The 20,614-nt window shown below is 36.8% G+C and overlaps 1 protein-coding gene across 2 annotated transcripts in view; it reads left to right on the top strand.

The window, feature by feature from the left end:
- The window catches only part of ROCK1 (Rho associated coiled-coil containing protein kinase 1), a 91,312-nt gene that overhangs the window by 54,376 nt on the left and 16,322 nt on the right, over positions 1 to 20,614 (top strand). For both annotated transcript variants that reach the window (XM_070747617.1, XM_070747616.1), the window contains exons 19-28: positions 489 to 649; positions 3,196 to 3,380; positions 3,644 to 3,713; positions 4,823 to 4,917; positions 6,020 to 6,185; positions 8,279 to 8,372; positions 11,327 to 11,415; positions 16,216 to 16,404; positions 18,159 to 18,324; positions 20,198 to 20,268. In XM_070747617.1, the coding sequence (XP_070603718.1) occupies positions 489 to 649; positions 3,196 to 3,380; positions 3,644 to 3,713; positions 4,823 to 4,917; positions 6,020 to 6,185; positions 8,279 to 8,372; positions 11,327 to 11,415; positions 16,216 to 16,404; positions 18,159 to 18,324; positions 20,198 to 20,268 (1,286 nt within the window). The remainder of the gene's footprint in view (positions 1 to 488; positions 650 to 3,195; positions 3,381 to 3,643; positions 3,714 to 4,822; positions 4,918 to 6,019; positions 6,186 to 8,278; positions 8,373 to 11,326; positions 11,416 to 16,215; positions 16,405 to 18,158; positions 18,325 to 20,197; positions 20,269 to 20,614) is intronic.

Raw genomic sequence — 20,614 nt, 5'->3', positions numbered from 1 at the left:
TTGGCGGCAAAAGAGCCCAGCATCGGTTCGGAAGCCGCCCAAAGCGTCAGAGGGGCGTGACGCTTTATTCGGCTCTGCATCAGCTCGGAAGCAAAGCAAGCCAGGCCGGTTCTTCTCGGCTCGTATCCCGAATGGAAGCTCGTGAGTCGAACAAAAATTTCTCTACTCTCGCAGCTTGTATCTCGAGTAGCTCGTAAGTAGAGCTGCTCGTATATCGGGGTTCCACTGTATATTTATAACAGTTGCAGTGTTCCATGGTCCACAATTGCCATTTGTGATCTTCACAGCCAGCTTCCAGCAAGCAGATTGGGAAGCTGGCAGAATATCACAAACTGAAGTGACAGTACATTTAATGACCCACAGTTATTTACTTAACAATCGAGCCAGAAATGAACTGATGTTATGACTTGGGCTTAGCAACACATTGGTACTAAGTGCAGTATGTGAGGACTACCTATATTTAGCGTTTTTTCCCCTTTTTTCCATAGAAATTGAAAAAAAGGTAAAGGAAGAACGAGCAGCAAGAGAGAAGGCAGAAAATAGAATCGTTCAGATTGAAAAACAATGTTCCATGTTAGACTTTGATCTGAAGCAATCACAACAGAAAATTGAACACCTTACTGAACAGAAAGAGAGATTGGAAGACGAGGTAAGACATTAATTTCTATACTAATGTGAAAATTCATTTTAGGCATACATGAAAAATTACCTTATTTCTATGAATCCCAAAATCTCTGTAGCTTGAAATCCACCACAAAATTAAATTCACAAATTATTTATTTATAAACTAAAGTCTTTCCTGAATCTTAATTAAGCAGTTTAAAATCTAGTTGGAAAGCCATTGATAAGTATATGAGACTTCTTATGAAACTACTTGAACGTTTGTTTTGATACATTGTGAAAAAAATAGAAACATTAAAACCTTTTTTTTAATGATAAGTTCTATATTAACTTTATCATATTGTAAATAACTATCCCATCCAAATCTCAAATATTGTTCTATCTCAGATAACCTCTTTTTCAGCATTGATGCAGTGGCTAGAATGCAGTATTGCAGGCTAACTCTACTCAACCACCAGGAGTTTGATCCTGACTGGCTCAAAATTGACTCAGTCTTTCATCCTTCCAAAGTCTAAAAAATAAGAATCCCAGATTGCTGATCCTTGAGCTGGTTGAACTCCTGGTAGTCAGCTGAATTAACATGCAATATGCATTCTAACCATTGCGCCATCATGGCTCTTAGAGCAGTGATTTTCAACCTTTTTTGAGCCGCGGCACATTTTTTACATTTTAAAATCCTGGGGCACACCACCAACCAAAATGACACAAAATGACACCCTAAGACACTTTCCTCTCTTTTCCCATCCCTGTTTCCTCCCCACGCTTTTGTGTGTGTGGGTGTGTGGGTGTGTGTCCAAAAACAGGTGAAGGCTGGGTTTTTTTCCTTTCTTATTCTTTGGGTGCTTTTTATCATATGCTTTAAATCAAGAGTCACTTCTCTCTCTCTTTTGTTTCTCTCTCTTTCCTCTCATTCTCTGTCTTAATCATTTTCTCATTTCTCTTTTTTCCCTCCCCTTTTTGCTCATTTATCTCTCTCTCTCTCTCTCTTGCTTTCTCTCTCTCTTGCTTTCTCTCTCTCACTCACTCTTTCTCTCTCTCTCTCTCTCTCTCTCACTCTCTCTCACTCTCTCTCTCACTCAGCAAAAAGTTGCAAGACTGGAACCTGAGCTTCCCTTTTCGCGGCACACCTGACCATGTCTTGCGGCACACTACTGTGCCACGGCACACTGGTTGAAAAACACTGTCTTAGAGAATAGAGTTCATTATCATTTGGAGGAGTTGTAAAAGCTCATCTAAAATGCATTTGTAATAAAAAGGATAATCCATCTAGTTTGGATACTTTTCCTGGTTTAATAAGATGAGTTGTTTTCACACTTCCTCCTTTATCTGAATCAGAGGAAGTTTGGCTTCAGGCACTAGCTTCTGGACACCAAACTCAGCTGTGGTGTTGTCTTTCCTGAAGACACACACAACTAAACTACCATTAATTATTACCAGTAGTCTCAAAACATTAAAACTTTGGAACTCATTCAGGCAATCCCTTGTTGCTGTATATTCTTGCTGTACATATTGATATAGAATAGAACTAAAAAGGATAGTTTGCAGATGTTGAGCATTTCAGGCCAGAATTCCAGATGTCTGAAGGCAAAATGTCTTTGAAATTGTTTTTTAAGCATATTTTGATTGAGATAATTTAATACAAGAAAAAAATGGTATACGTATTGTTTTTGATCTCGGATATATATACAGTATGCATGCAGAAATCCAAAGCTTAAAATAATGCTTTGGAATAGACATGGATTGTGCCTGCCAGCAACTTTTAAAAAATACTACAATTTTTTCCTACCATCTTCACATGGCAGACATGGAAGAAAATAGATGCTTAAGTTAAGGGAGTTCCAGAAGGATACAATAAGGTGCTTCAAAGCAGTTGTGAGTTTGATGTTAGCATATCCTTAATTCTATTTTCCTGGAATTGTACATTTACAGTGTTAAATCCAGGAACCCAGTGTTAACCGCAACACCTGCTTCAAAGTCATTTTCACTTTAGATTCAAATGCTGTACATCCTTTTATATGTGGATTTAAACAGTAGAATTTTCTTAATTGAATAGAATAGAATAGAATTTTTTATTGGCCAAGTGGTGATTGGACACACAAGGAATTTGTCTTGGTGCATATGCTCTCAGCGTACATAAAATAAAATATACATTTGTCAAGAATCATATGGTACCATATGTCATTGGGGTCAAATAAGCAATGAAGAAGCAATATTAATAAAAATCTTAGGATATAAGCAACAAGTTACAGTCATACAGTCAACATGGGAGGAAATGGGTGAAAGGAATGATGAGAAAAACTAGTAGAATAGAAGTGCAGATTTAATAGAAAGTCTGACAGTGTTGAGGGAATTATTTGTTTAGTAGAGTGATGGCGTTCGGAAAAAAACTGTTCTTGTGTCTAGTTGTCTTGGTGTGCAGTGCTCTGTAGCAACATTTTGAGGGTAGGAGTTGAAACAATTTGTGTCCAGGATACAGTAATACAGTAATTACAACATTTTCATTCTTGGCCTGAAATTGGATAATGCCAAAGTAAGTAGTATGTAGAAATAAATACATTTTAATTGTGTTTTTAGGTTAGGAATCTGACACATCAATTGGAACATGAGATAAATAAAAGAGTGATGACGCAGAATGAACTGAAGATGCATGCTATAGAAGCAGATAGTTTAAAGAGTTCTGAGAAACAGCTAAAACAGGAGATCAATGCATTGTTGGAAGCAAAACGATTAGCAGAATTTGATCTGGCTCAGCTGGCTAAGTAAGTTACATTTTTTATTATCAAAAAGAATTGTATTGTAAAAACCTGCTTTTAGTAATGTGGTTGGTGCTATGTTTTGTTGACATTTGACTTCACTGTAGTTTTGCAAATATCTCATGAAAACTATCCATGAAAATGAATGGCATACATATTTTAAACTTTTAGATTTCTTAAGTTGCCTGTGATCTATTCAAATAATACTTTTATTACTAATGACTAAGAGTTCAGAACAGAAATTCCTTTAATTTTTTTCTCTCTCAAAGGCAATACAGAGGAAATGAAGGCCAAATGCGTGAACTACAAGATCAGTTAGAAGCTGAACAATATTTTTCTGTAAGTGTTCTTTATATTGCACAAGCATTTCATTATGTTATGTACAACTTGCATCAATCTTTATAATTACCTACTTTTAAAAAATATCCAATTTGGGAAGGACAGGAATAAGGCCTAATTAGAAAAGACATTCTATAGAACTTAGTCTTATTTTTTCCTTGGCACCACTGATTAAAATTTCATCTAAAGGTGAAGAAAATATTCAATCTGGCCTTTCCAAATGGAGAGAAATTATTTTATATCTCTTAGGTATGGAAAATTGTAATAGAGTTTTGTCCCACTACAGATGATTCTTGACTTATGATCACAATTGGGAAGGGAATTTACATTGTAAGTTGTTGTGGTTATAAGTCATGTCCAACCTATTACATGACAACTTTTATGTGATCATTAAGTGAATCCAACTTCACAAATAGGCAAAAAGTATCATAAAGACAGGATGCTTAATGGATGTAAATGTGAGCTAGTTGCCTAAACACATGATGCACGGTTGGGGCAACAGTTGTAAGTGCAAATATAGGTCTAAGTTGCTTTTTCATACCCTTGAACTGTCCTTAAGCTAATTGTTGCAATTTGAGGACTACCTATACTTGTCTGCTGTACAGGTAGTCCTTGATTTGCAATCAAAATTAAGTCCCAAATTTTTGTCGCTAAGCAAGACAGTTGTTAAGTGAATTTGCCCCTCTTTATGACCTTTATTGCCACTGTTTTTAAGTGAATCTCTGCAGTTGTTAAGATAGTAACACGGTTAAATAAATCTGGCTTCCCCATTGATTTTGCTTGTCAGGGGTTTCAGTGCTGTTGTAACTTTGAATGGTGTGAGTTGAGGACCTGTACTAGGCAGCCTGAGGGGAATTACTTTGAGTAAAAATTACACTGTTATTTCTTTGTTGCTGGCTTTATTGTACACATTTTTAACTTCTTTCATTTCTTTCAAAAACATTGCAAGTTCTTTGAGAGTGGTTGTAAAAACTTGATATAAATAATACACAAATATAGATTGAATAATACGTAGCGCTTACCATCATCCCAAATTTGATCAATAAATGGAAATCGTTGGATTGTGGCAATGTCTAAATGATGATGGTACCTTTTTTAAAAAATTCCAGACACTTTATAAAACGCAAGTTAAAGAACTCAAAGAAGAAATTGAAGAAAAAAATAAAGAAACTCAGAAAAAAATACAAGAGCTGCTAAATGAAAAGTAAGTCATTTTTTTATGGGCAGAGTCCTTCCAAAATTGAGATACTGTATTCCAAACAACATTGATATTGTTGTTGTATACACACTGTATAAAGGGAACACTCAAATAACACATCCTAGATCTGAATGAATGAAATATTATCATTGAATACTTTGTTCTGTACAAAATTGAATGTGCTGACAACATGAAATTGATTATCAATCAGTGTTGAAATTGATTATCAATTAGTGTTGTTTCCTAAGTGGACAGTTTGATTTCACAGAAGTTTGATTTACTTGCAGTTATATTTTATTGTTTAAGTGTTCCCTTTATTTTTTGAGCTATGTATGTATGTATGTATGTATGTATGTATGTATGTATGTATGTATGTATTTTTTTTTTACATTTTTGAACTACCCATCTCCCAGAAAAGGGATTTGTTCCCCCCTCATTTGGAAACAAAAGGGTTTTAAATATCATAATTTTGTGGATTTCTGCCTATATTTTAAGAAAACAAAGGGTTCTTATAACAAGCAATGATGTCAGGTTAGCACATTTTCAAAACATCTTATTAAACATAAGTACCTTTTGTAATTGCCTGTATTTTAATATGTGCCTAAAAAGCAGCTTTGTTGGCTATGAAATGTATGTACAGTATTCAGTGAAACAAAAGTATAAATTTTGTTTGTCTGTCTGTCTGTCTGTCTGTCTGTCTGTCTGTCTGTCTGTCTATCTATCTCTCTATCTATTATATAAACATAACATAATGATCTCCTCTGGAATCTGATATGGATTTGCAATGTATTCCTGTAATTACCTTTAAATCAAAGTTGAATTGAAACACAGTAGTTTGTATAATATACAAGTAACTGACTCTGAGTTAAACAATGTTGGGCTCATACCTTTATCAATCTGAGTCAAACAATATCTATTATGGCTAAGCATAATTGTCATAATGAATTGTTCACAAATTAGGTCCAAAACAAACCTAATATCCTGATAGAATCATTAGAAACTTTATAACTAAATAAGAAATTGTATCCTGAGAAATTGCATTATTTCTAAAAGAGCAGTGTAATACTTTTCACAGTATTTTTTTAAAAATAATAATTTTGTGTTGCAGAGAAACTATTGTTACACAGTTAGATCTGGCTGAAACAAAAGCTGAATCTGAACAATTAGCCCGAGCTCTCCTTGAAGAACAATATTTTGAACTAACACAAGAGAGTAAGAAAGCAGCATCACGAAATAGACTAGAAATTACTGAAAAGGACAATATTGTCAGTCGGGTAAGTTATATTTATATTTTTGTATCATGAAGTCAATTTATTATATTGTGAGAAAGAAATCTATTGTATCTTTAGTAATGTGACTACATACTCAGAGGTTACGATGATGCGTGGTTGTTTTTCTTACAAATCTTCAGTAGCATGATGGATGGCCTTTAATAGGTTCCTGAACAAGATCAGGGTAGATGATCCATATGTCATCAGCTCTTTTCCACTCTTTTGGCACTTATCTTGTACCTTTAACAGTTCTCAAGATTACAGTCAGTGGTACTGAGATAAAATCTGCCAGTTTTTGACAGTTTAAGTCTGGTTGATTCCAAAGATTCAAGTTTATCTAAGCAGCCACTTGTTCTTTCACCCATTACTTTCCTACTTTAACTTAGATTTCTGTTCTGCTTCCCCAGTGAAGTTTTCAGCAAAGTCTTCTATGTTTAACTTTGATTACTATTTTCATCAGGTGCAAATAGGAATTACCGTATTTTTTGGAGTATAAAACGCACTGGGGTATAAAACACACCTTAGTTTTGTGGGAGGAAAATTTGGGGGGGGGGGGGGGCGCGATCTGCTTCACAGCCAACAGCAAACAATACATATAATATACACTTGCCCAATTCTACCTTAAATTTTCCCTCTCTCCTCAATATTACCCCTTCTTTTTTTAATTATTTCATTTTATGCCAATATTTTTTCCCATTTTCATTTGTTTACTGTAAAGCCCAGTAAAATCATCGTGAATTGCAATATAATAATCAATTTGTTCATTTACAATGTCTTTTTTCTTATTGTCATTAAAGCATTCATTTTTTTCTTAGTTCACCTTTTCTTATGTTCTTGTTCTTTGTTTTCATCACTGGAGATATTAAGCTCCTTAAAAGTCATTGTTGTCCTTTAGTTCTTTTTCCTTTCCAATTCTCAGTCCAAAAAGTCTCTTTTTAAATCCCATAAAGCATCTTTTGTGTATTTATTTTCCTCATGAAGATCTTTAAAAACACCACCAATTCTTCATAATTATTTATTTTCATGTCATCAATATCAAGAATTTTTTAGTATTACAAAATCCAGTGGTTAACAGATGTCTGCTTCCACAGCCTTTTTAGTATCTCAATTTATACTTTTACAGTCCCAATCTCTTATTCTTTTCCACAATGAAGTATCTTAAAAGTTCAGTCTAATTCAAACAGATCAAAGTTGTCTTTCAGATAATATACACTGTTTGCTGTGAATTTTGGTGCATGTATACCTGACCCATAGAAATAGTACAATAGTACTTGGCCTCTTTAGATCAAGCCTTCTTCATTTTGTTAAGTTGTTAAGTTGTCTAGAACAATAAAAAGTAGTGTTTAAAAATAAGTCTAATAAATTGAACATTCTATAGACATTTATAGTTATTGACTTACCTCCTTGCCCCCAGTTTTAGCAACTGATTTGCACAAGAAAATAAAATTCTGTTTCTGCCATTCCCTCCCAGCAATTTCCCTCCTTGCAGCTTTAGTTCCACTTTCATTTTAGCCTTCCTGCAGCCTCAATCAGCTGCTGGTCGGGAGGCTGATAATTAGTTGCTTGTGCTAATCTGGCTCTGTGCTGTTTGCTACAAGGAGATAAATTGCTGGAGGACAGAGTCCAAAGGCTGGGAGTGGCTGGGTGGGGCTACATTTAGTGTATAAGATGCACCCAGGTTTTCACCCTCTTTTGGGGGGTAAAAGGGTGTGTCTTATACTCCAAGAAATAGAGTAAATAATTCAGTCTTCCCCTTATCACATATTACCATTTTCTCCAATTGGTAAACCAACTATTTCTTTTAATCTTCCTGGACTCATATCACATCAGTTTGACTGTGCTAATACAGAATGTTGTCTTAAACATAGTATTTGTAGTAATATATTTTTGCTGATATCCACATGGGTAAAAGATATGTTTAAGCTAGATCAAATTTAAAAATAAGTTATGGAAAGATGAATTGCCATTAGTTATATAGTTGTGTTCATTTATTCTTAAGTTCCATAATAGAAGCAGTATACTTCTATAAAATTTCTATTTCTTTTCCTCAAAAATTACTTAAATGCAGCTGATGTTATTGTTTTATTTTCCTTTAGCTTGAAGAAACAAACAATACATTAACTAAGGATGTGGCCTTTCTAACAAGGGAGAATTCTGACCTAAATGGAAATATTAAAAAACTTGAAGAAGGTATTTCATATTTTAAGTGACATTGTTTGGAAAAAACCCTTTCAATGCTATCTTATATAGTAAGAGACTTTCAACATTGCAGTAGCAGAATATGGTTTGTTTATTCTATAGATATTCAGAGATTTTAAGTGTGAATAACTTGAAAACAATGAATTGTTGGAGTATATATATGAGTGATTATCAGAATGTATAAGAAAATGAGTCTTGTTCAATTCAGTTTAATTCAAACCTTTATTGTCAATACACAACATGTGTACAATGCGATTGGATGAGCCTCCCTTAGTGCAGCCTCCCCAACACAAAATATAACTCAATAACTCGCAAGTGAAAAGAAAGAAAACCCAATAGATCATACTAACTGTTCTGCCGGCGTGTCCAACCACCCGTAATTACAGGGTAATTAGTCCAAAAAGACACACACCACACGATAGAAGGAAAACCAAAAGTCTTTATCAACAGAAAAGCAGAAGAAACTCCCTTTTTAAATGTCAAAGGGATTTTCTGGTACACACAAGACACAGGTTAAATGCAATCCAATTTTTCACCCAGTAACTGGGAAATTGAGTCCAATTCCAAAGTCCAGAAAGGCCACACACAGTCTTGAACAGAGAAACAGCAAAACCACGATCTTGACGAAACTATGAATCAGATAAACTTCCACAAGGCTAAACCAGCATGCTGCTCTTTTTATCTGTAGCACTAATTACAGCAGCTCCACCCAACCACAGGTGGCCTCACTTATCTCCTGTAATAATCCTTCAGTTGTTCTCTTCTATGCATCACTCTACGCGTGCATGGGCCCGTCATAAGTTCTTGTTCAGAATCCAGGGATGATAAGGATGATTGATCTCCTCCTGGGCTGTCTGCCAAACTCCTCTCTTCCCTGCTACTCACGCTTCCTTCGTCAGAGGAGCCTTCGTTGGGAGATTCTATCGGGAGCAAAACAGGCCTGTGGCATGTGGATGTTTCCCCCACCTCCACATTCCTTGGGGCAGGAGCTGGGCCAGAGCCAACCACAACACTAACAGACACACAACCCCATATACATATATGTGCATAACATTACATATTGCACCAGTGTAGACGTGTTGCATGTTGTGTTGGCCCTGCAAGTCTATCATACTAAATAGTTATAATGTTAAGTTGCATTCAGAAGTCTGACAGCCCATGGATAGAAGCTATTTTTCAGCCTGTTTGTTTGACTGACTATGCTTCTGAATCTCCTGCCTGATGGTAGGAGAATAAAGAAATGCTGATCAGGGTGTGAATCATCCCTAAGGATAGTTTAATTTTTTTTAGGTAAAAATAACTTTTTAAGGAAGAATTCATCAGAATTTTAAATTTTCTTTCAGAAAGTGTCGTGATTCAGGCAATACTTCTTAATGGAATGGATTATGTAATATAATATTGGGGGAAAAGTGAAAGTAGATGCTTCATTAATTTACTGAATAGCTTACATTAAACTTTAGAATTATGCAAAATCATCTGGTGTCTTCAGAGAGGGGCGGCATACAAATATTATTATTATTATTATTATTATTAAAATGGGTATCATCTTTATATGCATACAGATATTCAAATCAACATAGGAATATTCTTGAAACAGTTTCACTAGCCATTTTTAAGGTTTTGCATCTTCACACTATGATAGTGAGTTTAAAGGGGTAATACAAATGGTTGAGCGCCCTTTTAGAAACAAACCCTCATAATTTTTATTTTATGTTTCTTGTCTCATTATTTCCATTTTTACTTTGTCTTGTATTAATTTCTAATGGTTTTAATTCCTTTTAGTTATTTTAATAGAAAATGAAATAAATCTTCTTATAAACAGATTAGAATTCAAACAGAAAACAGAATTTAAGGGTCAATAATATAGAATTATTGTCTAGTATTGTAAGAGGTGAAAGTATAGCAAGGTTTCTCCTAAAATCCACCACAATTTCTATTGTTTTGAGTATGTTTACAGGTAGTCCTTGATTCATGACTGTAATTGAGACTGTAAAATCAGTCATAAGTTGTTACAGATGTAAGATGAGGCATCCATGTAATCAGAAGTAATTTTCCACCTTTTTTGTAATAGTTGTTAAGCAAACAACATAGTCATTAAGCGAGCCCATTCATTTACAAGCACCTTTATGAGTAGCAGTCACATGAATGCAGAAGCTTCATTGGGCTGCATAATACCCATTCCATGGCTATCATAAATTTGGTCAACTGCGTATAAGCTGAAGACTACCTGTAATGACTTAGACCAGAGGTCTTCAAGTTTGGCAACTTTAGGGCTTGTGGGTTTCAACTCCCATCTGGCTGGCGAATTCTGGGAGTTGAAATCCACAAGTCTTATAGTTGCCAAATTTGGGGACTCCAAATTTAGACAGTCATCCTATATTTATTTAATAATGGGAACAACACATTTTTTCTCAGTGTTAAGTATGTACTGCAGGAATTGTTTTATTTTTCCATTATTTGTCTCATTGCATGCACATTCAATAATTTTTAAAACCCAAGAATGGCAATAGCTTAAGTTAAGCTTGGACATAGTGTTAGTTGCTATACAGACCTTAATTAGCAAAGAAAGTGATTCTAGGTTTTTTTGGATCAGTTGCAAGTAATAACTACATAGTCTAGACATCCAAACTGTAGTTCATTTGCTTTAAATACTACTTTTATGTTTCATGTATCATACAAAACTAAATATATTACCATCACATTTGCTAGGTTCACAGAACATAGTAAGTCAAAATTATATTATGAATTAGCTTAAGTCAATCAGGCCTGCCTGTCTATATAAAAGCTAAGTGCTTCCCATCCTATATAATTCTGGATTGAATATTAAGAGGAAGGATTCTGTTCTGTTTCTATTAAAATAAGATTTAACAAAAGAGAGAAGGTACATGTGATACTGATGCAATAAAATCACACAGTTTCTTAATTCTTATTTTTTTTTCAACAAGAGTATACATTGAAAAAAGAAGAGGAATTCAACATAATTAAAGCACAGTATGAAAAAAACTTGACCAATGAAAGGACACTTAAAACACTGGTGAGTTTATTTGGAAAGTTGATGGAGATGTCTATTTTAAAGGACAGCTATTTAGCTATTTATTTATTTATTATTAAATCTATATGCAGCCATCTCGCTGTCCAAAGTGACTGGGCAACTTACAATAAATATAAAAATAAACTGCAAATATGAAAACTATTAAAAATTCCAAGAGTTAAGCACAAACTAATGAAAAAATTTAAGGACTCATGCAAAGTGGGAGTGGAGCATTCTCTTATCACTATACCAACTACTCTAGTGCACCTCTATCGGGGACTTAAGTAACCAGCCAAATTTTAAGGCCCTTCCAGAAGCCCAAAAGAGTGAGAGTGAATCTCAATTCCAGTTGCAGAATGCAGAACCATAATACAACAGGCTTTTCGTCTGGACTCTGCCAGCTTTGGCTGATAGAATCCACAACAATAGGGCCCTTCTGTCAGAATGAGTGGGCGGGTTGATCCCATTGGAGCCAGACTCTCCTCAAATATCCTAGATCAATGCCATCAACACCTTGAATTGGACCTGGGACGAGATTAACAACCAGTGCATCTCATGTGACACTGATATTACATTTGCAACTGTAGAGACCTCCAAAACAATTCATGCTGCCAAATTCTGAATCAATTACAGCTTCCGAAGAAAGGTAACCCCGTGCAGAGTGCATTGAGTAATCAAAACAAGACATAAGTGACTAAGTGCATGTCGGCTAAAATATAGAGCTTTGGTTCTTCATAAAGAATTTTGTTTTTCTAAATTTTAATTCAAACAATATCAGAAAAAATCTAAAGACACTGCTCAAAAAAAATAAAGGGAACATTTAAAGCTACTTCTGTTCAGTTTTCTCAAAAGACACCTTACAAAATAATACTATAGAGCAGTGATTTTCAACCTTTTTTGAGCCGCGGCACATTTTTCACATTTACGAAACCCTGGGGCACATTGAGCGGGAGGCGGGGCGGCTAAAAAAAGTTTGGACAAAAAAATTCTCTCTCTCTTCCTCCACTTCGCTCTATTTCTTTCTCCTTCCCTATTTCTCTCCCTTCCTTCCTCTTTCTTTCTCTCTCCATCCCTCTTTCTTTCTCTCTCCATCCCTCTTTCTTTTTCTTCCTTCCTTCCTCTTTTTTGCTTTCTCTCTCCCTCCCTACGTCCCTCTGTCTTTCTCTCTCTCTCCTTCCCTCCCTCTCTTTCTCCCTCTCTTACTTTCTTTCTCTCTCTTGCTTTCTTTCTCTCTTGTTCTCTTTCTCTATCACTCGCTCTTTCTTTCTCTTGCTTTCTTTCTCTCTCTCTCTTGCTTTCTTTCTCTCTCTCTTGCTTTCTTTCTCTCTAAGCTTCGCGGCACACCTGACCATGTCTCGCGGCACACTGGTTGAAAAACACTGCTATAGAGGGATACAGCATTGCTTCCAGGTGTACGGATTCAGCTCCAGTGATCTTAGAAGCCGATGTCTTAGAAGAACTTGAACGATTAAAGATAAATAAGGCAATGGGTCCAGATGGCATCCTCCCCAAAGTTCTTAAAGAACCCAGATCTGTCATTGCTACCCCCCTGACTGATTTGTTTAACCAATCCCTGTTAACAGGAGATGTTCCTGAGGATTGGAGAATGGCCAGTGTTGTGCCTATCCACAAGAAGGGCAGTAGAGGAGAAGCTGGTAACTACAGGCCAGTTAGCTTGACATCAGTTATAGTTAAAATGATGGAGACTCTACTCAAAAAGAGGATAAATCAGTACCTAAAAAACAATAACTTATTGGACCCAAATCAGCATGGCTTTACTGAAGGCAAATCATGTCAGACTAATCTCATTGATTTCTTTGACTATGTCACAAAGGTGTTGGATCAAGGTGGTGCCGTGGATATTGCCTATCTGGACTTCAGCAAAGCCTTTGATACGGTTCCACATAAAGAGCTGATAGATAAATTAGTGAAGATTGGACTTAATCCCTGGATAGTTCAGTGGATTTGCAGCTGGCTGAAGCATAGACATCAGAGAGTTATTGTTAATGGCGAGTATTCTGAGCAGAGACAGGTTACAAGTGGTGTGCCACAAGGGTCTGTTCTGGGTCCTATTCTTTTTAATATGTTTGTGAGTGACATAGGGGAAGGTTTAGTAGGGAAGGTTTGCCTATTTGCCAATGACTCTAAAGCAGAGGTCCCCAACCGCCGGTCTGCGGACCGGGACCGGGCCGTTGGGGTTTTCCAGCCGGTCCGCGGCGGCGCTGCCCTCCCGGCAGAGGACATTATGCAGGACAGGGTGGGGCGTCGGGCAGGGCGGGGAGAATCAGGAGGCTCCTTTGGCGGCTGGGGGCTGCCTGGCTTTGTGATTTTGGCTGGGGGGGAGTTAGGAAGGTCCTACTTCTCCCCCCCCAGCCAAAAACTCAAAGCCTATCTGCTGGATACGGGCGATGAGCGGGACGAGCGGCGCCGAAGCCGGTGGCTGTGGCAGCTGCTGCAAGAGGCTTCCGCGCCGCTCTGTCCCACTCATCGCCCGTATCCAGCAGATAGGCTTTGAATTTTTGGCTGGGGGGGGAGAAGTAGGACCTTCCTAACTCCCCCCCCCAGGCAAAATCACAAAGCCAGGCAGCCCCCAGCCGCCAAAGGAGCCTCCTGATTCTCCCCGCCCTGTGGAGAAGTGTGGAGGGCTGCGTCACTAAGCTCCACCCCTCCATAACCCCCCCCCCATTTGACCAAAGCCCCCCCCCCCCGGGCCGTGGAAAACTGGTCTAGCTTAAAGCCGGTCCCTGGTGCAAAAAAGGTTGGGGACCTCTGCTCTAAAGTGTGCAATAGGGTTGATATTCCTGGAAGGGTCTGTAATATGGTAAATGATTTAGCTTTACTAGATAAATGGTCAAAGCAATGGAAACTGCAGTTTAATGTTTCCAAATGTAAAATAATGCACTTGGGGAAAAGGAATCCTGAATCTGAGTATTGCATTGGCAGTTCTGTGTTAGCAAAAACTTCAGAAGAGAAGGATTTAGGGGTAGTGATTTCAAAATGGGTGAGCACTGTGGTCGGGCAGTAGGAAAAGCAAGTAGGATGCTTGGCTGCATAGCTAGAGGTATAACAAGCAGGAAGAGGGAGATTGTGATCCCCTTAGATAGAGCGCTGGTGAGACCACATTTGGAATACTGTGCTCAGTTCTGGAGACCTCACCTACAAAAAGATATTGACAAAATTGAACGGGTCCAAAGACGGGCTACAAGAATGGTGGAAGGTCTTAAGCATAAAACGTATCAGGAAAGACTTAATGAATACAATCTGTATAGTCTGGAGGACAGAAGGAAAAGGGGGGACATGATCAAAACATTTAAATATGTTAGAGGGTTAAATAAGGTTCAGGAGGGAAGTGTTTTAATAGGAAAGTGAACACAAGAACAAGGGGACACAATCTGAAGTTAGTTGGGGGAAAGATCAAAAGCAACGTGAGAAAATATTATTTCACTGAAAGAGTAGTAGATCCTTGGAACAAACTTCCAGCAGACGTGGTTGGTAAATCCACAGTAACTGAATTTAAACATGCCTGGGATAAACATATATCCATTGTAAGATAAAACACAGGAAATAGTATAAGGGCAGACTAGATGGACCATGAGGTCTTTTTCTGCCGTCAGTCTTCTATGTTTCTATGTTTCTAACACAATATAACTCCAAGTAAATCAAACTGCTGTGAAATCAAACTATCCACTTAGGAAGCAACACTGATTGACAATCAATTTCACATGCTGTTGTGCACATTGAACTTTGTATAGAACAAAGTATTCAATGAGAATATTTCATTCATTCAGATCTAGGATGTGTTATTTGAGTGTTCCCATTATTATTTTGAGCAGTATATATTGATCAGCCTTAGGGAGCCTGTACCACATTTTTAAAATTGTGATTTCAGAAAATAAGCTTTGACTTGTAATGTACACTATATGCCTTCTCATAAGCATTTACCATTATTCTCATTAGTAATTAAGATATCTATATAGAAATTGTGATTCACAAATTAGTAATTAGATCAGTAATGAGTTGTCTTTCATACAGATACATTGTTTTTTGGGTAGTAAATACATATGGTTTCTTTACATCAAAGTAAAACTGAGAAATGCTGTTGATTCAATGGTATTCTAGATAGTTCATTGGTCTGATGCAATAAAAGGCAGATTACTATATGAATATTCAGATGATAAACATTTAGAGATACTAATGTTTCCACAAGAGCCAATTTGTTGTAGTGCTTAACACATAAGGCTAAAAATTGGAAGATCATTAATTATAGTCATGTTTTAGGTAAAAAGCCAGCTAAGTGATTTTGGTCCAGTTATTTTCATTTCTAGGAAGAAAGCAATGGCAAACTACTTCCAAAAATGTTGCCAAGAAAACTTAAAGAGACTTGCCTAATATTCTCCAAGGCTGAATATTGATTCAAAAGACACATGTACAAAAAAGTGCTTCCTTAGATAGCTCATGATTATTCATGACTTAGAATAGAACACACTTAGGCTTATAAGTGTGTTCCAGATGGATATGAGATTTGTATTTCTTTAGTAACTAATTTTATGTTGTGAAATGTTAACATTTGAAGTTGTTTTACAAAGTAAATGGTGAAATGGCTTCCAAAAGAAGATGTTAAGTAAAGCTATTAATTGTGTCTTTAATAGACCAAGCTCAGGATGTTATTTATAAAACATTCAGGTGGAAAAATAATATTTATTGATATTTATTGTCTAGATAGAAATCTTTTGTGCTTACTTTCCAAGTTTAATTTGTTTTAATGTGTCTACTTTTATTTTCTCCTGTTTAATATGCAATAAGGCTGTCAACAAATTGGCTGAAATTATGAATCGAAAAGATTTTAAACTAGAGAGGAAGAAAGTAAATATGCAAGATTTCAAGAAAAAAGAGAAGGAAAACCGAAAGTTGCAGTTGGAACTTAACCAGGAAAAGGAGAAATTTAATCAGATGGTAATAAAACATGAATGGGAGTTCAATGAAATGCAAGCGGTAAGACTTTTAAACATAATTACCAAATAGATTCACTGATGATGTTTTCTTTGAAGCACAAATTATATATAAGATTTACAAGATGTATAAAATTCAGTTTGTTCAAACATTGTGGTTATTGTGGTTTGTGGTTTGTATTATTCACTGAAAGGGACAACATGTGAAAATATAGGTTCTGAGTTGATGAATCTATTAAGTATTGCAGAATGCCTCAGAAAAAGGAAACAACCTCAATGCCGAATACTGTATTTTTCGGAATATAAGACACACCTTTCTCCCCCTAAAAGAGGATGGAAATGTTGGTGCATCTTATACATCAAATGCAGCTATTTTTGGCCTCCTGATTTCCCATTTTTGCGAATAATGTGGCTCACAGAGGGTTTGGGAGGCCTGCAGAGTGTTTCCTGGGGGCTGTGGGAAGGCAAAAATGGCATTTTTTGCCTTCCCCTAGCCCCCACAAGCACATTGCAGGCCTCCCAAACCCTCTGAACGCCCTGTTTTTTGCAAAAAGTGGTGAAAACCTGGCCCATTTTTGCAAAAAATGGTGCACACAGAGGATTTGGGGCCCCTGCAGAATGCTCCTGGGAGCCAGGGAGAACCAATTTTTTTTCTTACTTCTTCGAAATCTTGCTGCGTCTTATACACTAGTCTAGTGCATCTTATGATCCAAAAAATACTGTTTGTTTTGTTTGTTTTGTTTGTTTGTTTGTTTTGTTTGTTTTGTTTGTTTGTTTATTCATTTATTCATTTATTCATTCAACTTCTATGTCGCCCAATCCCAAAGGACCCAGGGCAGCTTACAACAATATAAAAAAAAGTACAGTTAACAATAAAAAGAAATCAAGTACAAATTAAAACAATACCCCAGTTAAAACCCACAACTCAGTAATCCAATCAATGCATACATATCATTCAATACAATTTGGCCATGAAAGAGGTACAATTCATGGCCCACAGGCCTGCCGACAAAGCCAGGTCTTTGTAGCCTTTCGGAGGGCCAGCAGGGTGGAAGCAGTACGGACATTGGGAGGGAGTTGGTTCCATAGAACTGGGGCGGCCATAGAGAATGCCATCCCCCACGGCCCCGCCAACCTGCAGTGCATAGTCGACGAGACCTGGAGAAGGGCAACCCTGTGCGATCTTACTGGTCTCTAGGAGAAATAGGGCAGGAGACGGTCCCGTAAATAGTCTGGCCTTAAGCCATGTAGGACTTTATATATAATAATCAACATCTTGAATTGTGACCAGAAACCAATCAGTAGCAAGCTTCCACAATAGTTTCTTGAGGAGACAATGTACACTTTAAAATTAACAAAGATTTAAGGTTACCTTGAACGAAGTTACCTTCATTCAAGGTAACTTTCACTAGGCAGATGAGACATACATCTAATCAATAGATGATAGAGCTCACATTGTGAGAAGTCTTCCACTTCCTCAGGATCCACAAGCTCAAATTAGCCCCTGTTAATTTCAAATGATATTTTTTTGTCAACTCTGCTGACTCAGCCAATATCTGAATATGAGCAGTGTCCCTTTGCAAACTTGTTTCAGTGGCCTAGAAATTCATTTTCCCACTTAATATTTCCCACCAGGGACCAGAATAACCTTAAACAATGTGCTCTAAAACTCTCCATGAATTTCCATTCATATAAATGAAAATTTGTTTATTAATACTGTTGACTTTACTATTAATCACCAGTTGAATTCATATAAGAATTGGAAGAATAGTTTATCCCAATTTCTTTTGAATGCAGCAACTGGTCGAAGAGTGCACATACAGGAATGAACTTCAGATGCAGCTGGACAGTAAAGAGAGTGATATAGAACAACTGCGTAGTAAAATTTTAGACTTGCAGCAAGGCATGGATTCTACTAGTGTTGCCAGTCTTCAGGCTGATGAAACAGATGGAAGTGTTACAGGTAAGAGAATAACTCTTTGTAATTTTCCCATCATGTTATACCAAAAATATTATCCTGTTTAGATAAGATGTCGATGTTTAAGTATTAGTTTTTCCTTTTCGCTATATTTTATACATTTGAATGGTAAATAAAAATAGATTTTATCATTACAGGGATATACAGTGTTCCCTCGATTTTCGCGGGGGTTGCGTTCCAAGACCGCCCGCGAAAGTTGAATTTCCGCGAAGTAGTGGTGCGGAAGTAAAAACACCATTTTTGGCTATGGACAGCCAAAAACTACCCCCACGCACCCTTTTTCAAGGCAGCGCAAGGAGTCGGGCTTGAAGGTGGGGGCGGGGAGCGACGAAAGTGCGGAGGCTAGCAAAGATTGTTTTGAATGTCGGCTGCCCCCGCCCCCCCAGCGCCTCTGGCCCCCTCGCCGCTACCCCCCCGCCTGCCCGATCCACCCCTCTCACCGGCTTTCTTGGGACACGGGTCTTCCTGCAGCAGCGCTGGCGGCTACGGCTTCTCATCCTCCTCATTCGGCCGGTAGCCGCTCTGAGCGCTTTGAGAATGCCCGCCCCGCCCCTCTCACAGTCCTTTAGCTGAGAGCGCTTTTGTCCAAGTTATCAGCGAGGGGGCTGCAGGAGAGGTGGGGCAGGCGTTCTCACAGAGAGGGAGAGGGAGAAAGAGAGAGAGAGAGCAAGAGGGGGGAGAGTGGAAGGTAGAGAGAGAGAGAGAAATGATAGAAAAAAGGGGAGAAAAAAAGAGAAATGGGAAAATGATTGAAGCAGAGAATGACAGGAAAGAAAGAGAAAGAGAGAGAGAAGTGACTCTTGGTGATGACGTATGATGTCATCGGGTGGGAAAAACTGTGGTATAGAAAAAAAACCGTGGAGTATTTTTTAATTAATATTTTTTGAAAAACCTTGGTATAGCCGTTTCGCGAAGTTTGAACCCGCAAAAATCGAGGGATCACTGTACAATTTTTTACATGACTATTTGGACAAACACATACACCTAATAATTATTCTTGGTATGCTGCTTACCACCTTCATATCACAGAGCCCTTAGTTCAAAAATAGTAACTTGAATTTGGATGTATTGTATGGTTTGATATTTTTAATGTGAGAATTGAAAATTTGATACAGCTAATGACTTAATTTTTAATTAAGCTTCACCTCACAAACTTGTTCTTTCATTTTATCATTCTTTGTTATTTAAAATTGAATAAATTGCTTTTTTCTTATTCTTTATATCTAGCTGATTCTTCCCACATTCCTTATTTATTTCTCTTCTGTTCTTAACTTCTGTGAGTAATGGGACAAATGGGGACTTGCTTGCTCCTTTGCACTTTCATTGTGGCTTTCAGTTACTATATACTATGTGTATATTGATATATACCCACTAAAACCCTCATTGTGTATTGGACTTTTATATCCTTTCTTTATATATAATAACTCATGTCTATCCTCTTCAATATGTATTGTGCATTGGACAAAATAAATAAATAAATAAATAAAATAAATATTTATGCAAAATATTTAATTGCTCCCACTCTATTATGAAATTAGGAATATAGTTTTTGTAAAACACCTTTATGCTGAAACAGTTGTCCATTGAGATCCTGTCAGCTAAGTTAAAACATATTCATTGAATGTGTTGGATGTAAGTTTTATAACATCTTTGCAGGTTTTGCAATAGTGCCATGGTAAATGAATTTGTGACTAGGCATGAAAAAAGCTTCAATCCTTGTTCTTGTTTAGCTAAGCTTACTTGTTGCTATTTTATTAGTCTGTTTGATCATTGCTAATGGCTGCATGAAAGCAAATATTTTCTTTATAATTCTCTGCAAATAAAACATTAACCAATATATATATTGGTTTTTATACAGAATCAAGAATAGAGGGCTGGCTTTCAATACCAAACAAAGGGAATATTAAACGTTATGGGTGGAAGAAGCAGGTACGCATTGACTTGCCTTTCATAAGCTAAATCAAATACTGATTTTGACTTGAATTAGAGTTCAGATAAAAATAATGTGTGTTTACAATGAGAATTAATTAATTCAAATTCAGATATGAAACGTTAGAGTTGCAGTAAAGAAAAACGAGAAATTATTATATGAAATTTTGTCTGCTGTTAAAATAATGTTACCTACGGTTTATATTTAAATATTTTTATAATTTATATTGATCATACCATGCAGAACTTGAAATTATTTAGCACAGATATGAAAATATTTTGATACTAATGTATTAAAAGTGTTACCAAAAGTATAACGTGACTAAATCATTTTATATAATATTTG

This window comes from Erythrolamprus reginae, chromosome 3 (genome assembly GCF_031021105.1).
Source record: "Erythrolamprus reginae isolate rEryReg1 chromosome 3, rEryReg1.hap1, whole genome shotgun sequence".
NCBI classification, from domain to species: Eukaryota; Metazoa; Chordata; class Lepidosauria; order Squamata; family Dipsadidae; genus Erythrolamprus; species Erythrolamprus reginae.
The sequence above is the reverse complement of the archived record's forward strand: the minus strand, read 5'-3'. Positions and strand labels throughout refer to the sequence as shown.